Source organism: Grammomys surdaster, unplaced genomic scaffold (assembly GCF_004785775.1).
Source record: "Grammomys surdaster isolate TR1022 unplaced genomic scaffold, NIH_TR_1.0 1164, whole genome shotgun sequence".
NCBI lineage: Eukaryota > Metazoa > Chordata > Mammalia > Rodentia > Muridae > Grammomys > Grammomys surdaster.
The window spans coordinates 5,380,158-5,385,451 of NW_021605583.1; the positions used below are offsets into that span (position 1 = coordinate 5,380,158).

Sequence of the window (5,294 nt, forward strand, 5' to 3'; positions counted from 1 at the left end):
GGGGGGGCTGTCCAGTTGGTGTGAGAGTTGAGAGCTGAGCCACAGAAAGCCTCAGCTGCACTTTCACCTTGAGACAAATGCCCCAGACCTAGCTAGACTTCGAGGTTCCCAAGTGCCGCGGGCTGAGGGCGGAGCCTATCGAAGCCCCGCCCTCAAGTGGAAGTCTAGCTGGCCGGGCGGATCCAGCGGCAGTCTTCAATTCCCCGGACGGACGCGGCCGGAGGCGTCAGGGCCGGCTCCAGTGGACGATGCCGCTGTGCGCCCAGGATGTCGTCGCGTTTGCTCCCATTCCTCCTCACCATCTCCAGCCTGAGGTTGGGCGTCCGCGCACACGGTAAGCTCCCCAGCGCTCTCTCTGTTGCTTTAAAGTTCACATTTGCCGGGAGAATCTGCTTGGATGGCCCGAGGTCCCCGCCCCAGCTCCTTCGTGCTTGGCAAAACTGGCTGTCGGGCTCACCTGCTGTGAAAGTGGAGGAGGCTAAGATTAACTGTGGCTGTTTGGGAGTGGCCAGCGATGGATGGGTAAAGCCTATAGTTTCCATCCTGTACCTTTGTTCCCAAACTCATCATCCGTCCACCTCCGGACAAACCATAACTTTTAGCCCTCGCTTTTCTGCTGTTCTGGTTCTTCCACGGGTCATATCGCCACCCCGCTTCTTAGGCGCTTTTACCTGAACCCTATCATCTCATTCCGTCCCTTCCTTCTGCCCACCCTTCCCGACCACCCTGTTAGTCTTTAGCCCACGATTCATCCCCGCTGCCACTGCCCCTCCCCCACTTTATCCACCCCTCAGCTCAGGCTAGGTTCCAGTAGCCCAGGAAAGAATGAAAAAGTGGGGAGTTGGAGGGACCAAGTGGCACAGAGGTACCCAAAACACACTTTTACAGTACGCCAAAATTCGAAGTAAAACCAGTACAGTCAATCATGTGATCTACAGCCGCACTTGGGGATGTGCCCCGCCAAACATCACAAACACAGGCTGAGGTTTTCATTCTCCCTCTCAGAGTTCTGCAACTGAAACACAGCCTTGAGATTAAAAGACAGTACATGAAAGAGAACGGGGGGTGGGGGAGGGAGGAGGGACAAGTGTGTTTTCTGAGAATGACAGAGTCACTCAAAGAGAACCATGACCGGAGAGCTGACAGTTTGGAGAAGTGATGGCAGAGCCGCCTTCAAGAGGAGACATCTTAAAGGAACAAGAAGTCTGCAAAGGAACAAGGACCATTGGCCTTGCAACACCTTTAGCCTGGCAGAACTCAGCAGCAGAATTCAAATAAGAATGTTTATTGTATTGTTACAGAAAGCACAGAGGATCCCAACGGGGTCACTCCTCTGCTCTGGGTCATACTGGCAAGCTGCTAGTTCCAGGCTCTTGCAGCCAGCTCTTTAGAACTAAGAGAATGGGAGACTACAGATAGTTCACTACTGAGTTTTCTGCCTCAAAGACCTCTGTGAGGAGGCCAGGAGGCTGGACAGCTGACATTCATTCTGTCTCCATCTCAGGCTGGCCCAGGCATCTGATTATACAGACGTCCATATCTGAGCTACAGCTTTTCTAGAAATGAGGGAATGGGGAACACCCTGAGCCTGGGCCCCAAGATGTCTGTGTAGAAAAGTAGGGTGATGTCAACAAGCAAAGTGTCTACGTATCCAGAAAAGACCAGGGGCCATGGCCTTGGAACAGGTTCAAGCTAAGTCCTTGAATATTGCTAGAACAGGGGCAGGCATTGGGCTCACATGCACCACTTCTGGCCATTATCCTGGATTGTATCAGACTGAACTTGCCCCTGTCAGTTCCTTGTGAGGCTTCTGATCCCACACCACGCAGGCATAGAAGAACAGGACCCTAGCTTTGGAATCAGACACTTTCTGGATATAGAACCCCACTGTGCCCCTTACTGACTCTAATTGTCTGATTCTCTGGGCTTCTATTTCTTCTTCAGTAAGGTTGGCATGTGTCTAGAGCCCAGAACTGCTGTAATCACTAAATGGAACATATGTAAAGCACCCAGCCCCTCCCTCCTAAAGTACCCTTGCAGCTGCTACCACCCTCTTCCTAGTCCCGGAGTACCTCTGCTTTCTCTAGTGTCAGAATTCTTTCCCCTAGGGACAGAACTGCCAAGACCCTCCTATGTGTGGTTTGAAGCCAGATTTTTCCAGCACATCCTCCGCTGGAAGCCTATCCCAAACCAGTCTGAGAGTACCTACTACGAAGTGGCCCTCAAGAGGTAAGGAGAGCAGCACAGGGGGGCAGAGGGGAGCCGAAAGGAGGTAGAGGAGGGGCTAGGTGGCTACTTTACTATTGAAATGAGGCTGAAAAGGACTCGGATATGTACTTGCTTGAGTGGTATATGGGTTGAGCACTGTGCTGGGATCCCTAAGATGAGCAGCTATTGACTCAGGGGGCTTCCTGGTATTCTGGAAAAGTGTTCATAAACATAACTACAAGAAAGGAAACGGGGTTCCACGGTGGGGTAACACATTCTTATGGAGGAATGAGCTACTTAAATTCCCACCCAGGAGCTTTCTAGACCATGGATGTCAACAGGGACCTTGGCCAAGAGCCCTGAGGACTGTACCTTTTCTGCCATTATGGGAACGTTCTGCCTGGCCTTTTCCTTTCCTCTTCAAAGGAGAACGGTTTGGGCACAAGCTGATTCCCCAGTGCCTGTTCTGGTATCTCCTCAGGTACGGAAGCTCTATCTGGAAAGACATCCACATCTGTAGAGGGGCTCAGGAGTTGTCCTGTGATCTCACAGCGTTCACCCTGGATCTGTACCACAGCTATGGCTACCGGGCCAGAGTCCGGGCAGTGGACAACAGTCAGTACTCCAACTGGACCCTCACTGAGACTCGCTTCACAGTGGATGAAGGTGCTTTGCCTCTCCTGGACTTAGAACATGGCCTTCTGGGACAATCCCAGCCAGGAACTCCAGCCTAGGGCTTATTCTGTCTGTTCTCATGGCTTTAATGTCACCAGGCTTCCTCAACAGATCTGTCTGAGATTTTAAAGGGAAGTGACAATGTTTATCCTCCATAAGAGAGGTCGTGGGATGGGTGGGGTGCCTGTGTCATGAAAGCCATAGGTATGAACTTATACAGAGTTTAGGATGAGGCACTGAACCCTAACCACTCAGGGTAAAAGGTAGAGACACAGTTCAGATGAGGCCTGGCCCCTCGTAGGGAGAGTCTCCAAGGTTGTACCTTTGAGGCTGGAAGATGTACTGAAGAAAAAAAAAATCAAGACAATTTCTGGGGAGTTCCAGGGTGGTCATCCTGGCCACAGTGGAATCCTTCTATCCACACTGGGTTTGCACAGGACCTGGGTACAAGATGGTCTCACTCTGTAGGACTCAGAGCTAGAGGTGACATCTGGGAAGTCTCTGTTTCTCAAAGGCTCAGGCTCAGCTTCTATGCTCCGGCTAAGCTGCCTGCAGAAAGCATATGGTAGGAAGTAGCTTTAAAAATTGTATTTCAAGGGCCCAGGCTGAGCTACTCAGATTCCCTGGGTGCTAAAAGACCCATAAGACACATTCCCTAAGAAGTTCTCCTGAGGGGTGGAGCTGTAAACCCAAGGTTTAGGTTTTAGAGTGGGAAAGGTTTGACCTTAGAGTCAGGCTCTGGATGCTCGCCCTAGTCCTCAGCCTCACACCTTTACCTGTCTGTCACTTAGTGATTCTGACGGTGGGTAGAGTGACTCTGGAGGTGACCAACGGCTTCATCTACGGGACAATCCATCCCCCCAGGCCCAAGATAGCCCCTGCAGGGGACGAGTATGAACAGATCTTTGAGGATCATCGCACTTACACTGTCTTTATCCAGAAGTTCTCGGAACAAAAGGTATGATGTTCGTTCTCGGAACAAAAAGTATGCTGTTCCCCCAGGGTCGTCAGGACAGGGCCACCTAGATTGGAATCACTTTTATGTCCCACTGGGGAGTTTGACACACACAGGAAAAAGAGGTTATAGGGAGCCAGGAGGGAATTGATATTCAAACTGTGCTCCCAGGGGAGAGTGAGAAGAACACGCCTATCATCAGTGATCAATAGTATTAACAGTGCACAAGGCATACGACAGCTACCCTCGAGTGTTCTCTTCCAGTTTGCAGATAAGAAAACAAAGCTGAAAGATGCACCGGGGCCCAGCCCCTGCAGTCTGGAACCCGTCAAATACTCTTGCCTCAGTTTTTTCTAGTTCTTTCTGTGAAGAGCCTCCACTTCTTTAAAAGACTCCCTTTGCTCTGTTAAAATAAAAGTAAAGGTCTGGGGAGATATCTGAGCAGGTAACCAGCTTTCTGTGCACAAGCATGAGGACCTGAGTTCAAATCCCCACAACCCACCTAAAGCCAGACTCAGAAGCACACATTCATAATCCATTTCTCCTACAGTAAGATGGAAGCTGAGACAAGAGACTCAGGAAGCTTCACGTCAGCTCTAGGCTGAAGTACATAGTGGCAAACACCAAAGAGGCCTTGTCTCAAACAAACTGGAAGACTGAAGACTGGCGTCTGGCTGTTCTCTGCTGTTCACACTGCACTAACACACACAAACGCACATGTACATGCGTGTGAGCACACGCATCAGACATACATACTCACACCCAAAGATTAGAGCAAAATTAGCCTGGTAGAGAGATGACAGTCTGTACTGTCGCTCATAGGGTTTGTTTCTTAGATGGATGAACACTTGGCAGAGGAGTCTCTAAAGTGTCCCACTCCCCCAGGGCTGGCTCACCCAGCAACAGCCTTTGTCTAACGTCAAAAAGCACTGGGTTCAACTCCAGCAGAAAACCATGACTTGGGCCCTTGCATTCTCAGCTTCTTCATACCGTGCACAAAAGGATTGCTTATCATTCTTGTTTACATTTCAGAATACAACCAAGACAGTGAAACAGGAAAACTTCGTCCTCAAGGTCCCCAGTGGGATGAGAGAGTTTTGTGTCAAGGTGCTGCCCCGCGTGGAATCCCGAATTAACAAGGCGGAGTGGTCGGAAGAGCAGTGTTTACGCATCACGATGGAGCAGTGTGAGTGATCCAGGCTGCAGTCCAGGCAGAGGGTGCTCAGACCATCCAGAAAAATCCAGAAAGCCATGCTTTGGGTTGCTGGTGCCTGCTCTGGGCCCAGAGCTTCCGCATAGAGCCATCCACTTTCACACAGAGCATGGAAAGAATTGTTCCATTCTGCTTAGAACTATCCTAAGTTTAATAATGATGATTGCCCTAGGAGACAACAAGGTAGTAAAATATTTCTCTCTCTCTCTCTCTCTCTCTCTCTCTCTCTCTCTCTCTCTCTCT

At 50.3% G+C, this 5,294-nt stretch overlaps 1 protein-coding gene across 1 annotated transcript in view; it reads left to right on the forward strand.

Annotated features, from left to right (window-relative positions):
- Positions 1–210: 210 nt before the first annotated feature.
- The window catches only part of Il10ra (interleukin 10 receptor subunit alpha), a 15,150-nt gene continuing 10,066 nt past the window's right edge, over positions 211–5,294 (forward strand). The window contains exons 1-5 of the mRNA XM_028783698.1: positions 211–334; positions 2,109–2,229; positions 2,690–2,874; positions 3,675–3,841; positions 4,871–5,024. Of these exons, the coding sequence (XP_028639531.1) occupies positions 268–334; positions 2,109–2,229; positions 2,690–2,874; positions 3,675–3,841; positions 4,871–5,024 (694 nt within the window). The 5' untranslated portion in view covers positions 211–267. The remainder of the gene's footprint in view (positions 335–2,108; positions 2,230–2,689; positions 2,875–3,674; positions 3,842–4,870; positions 5,025–5,294) is intronic.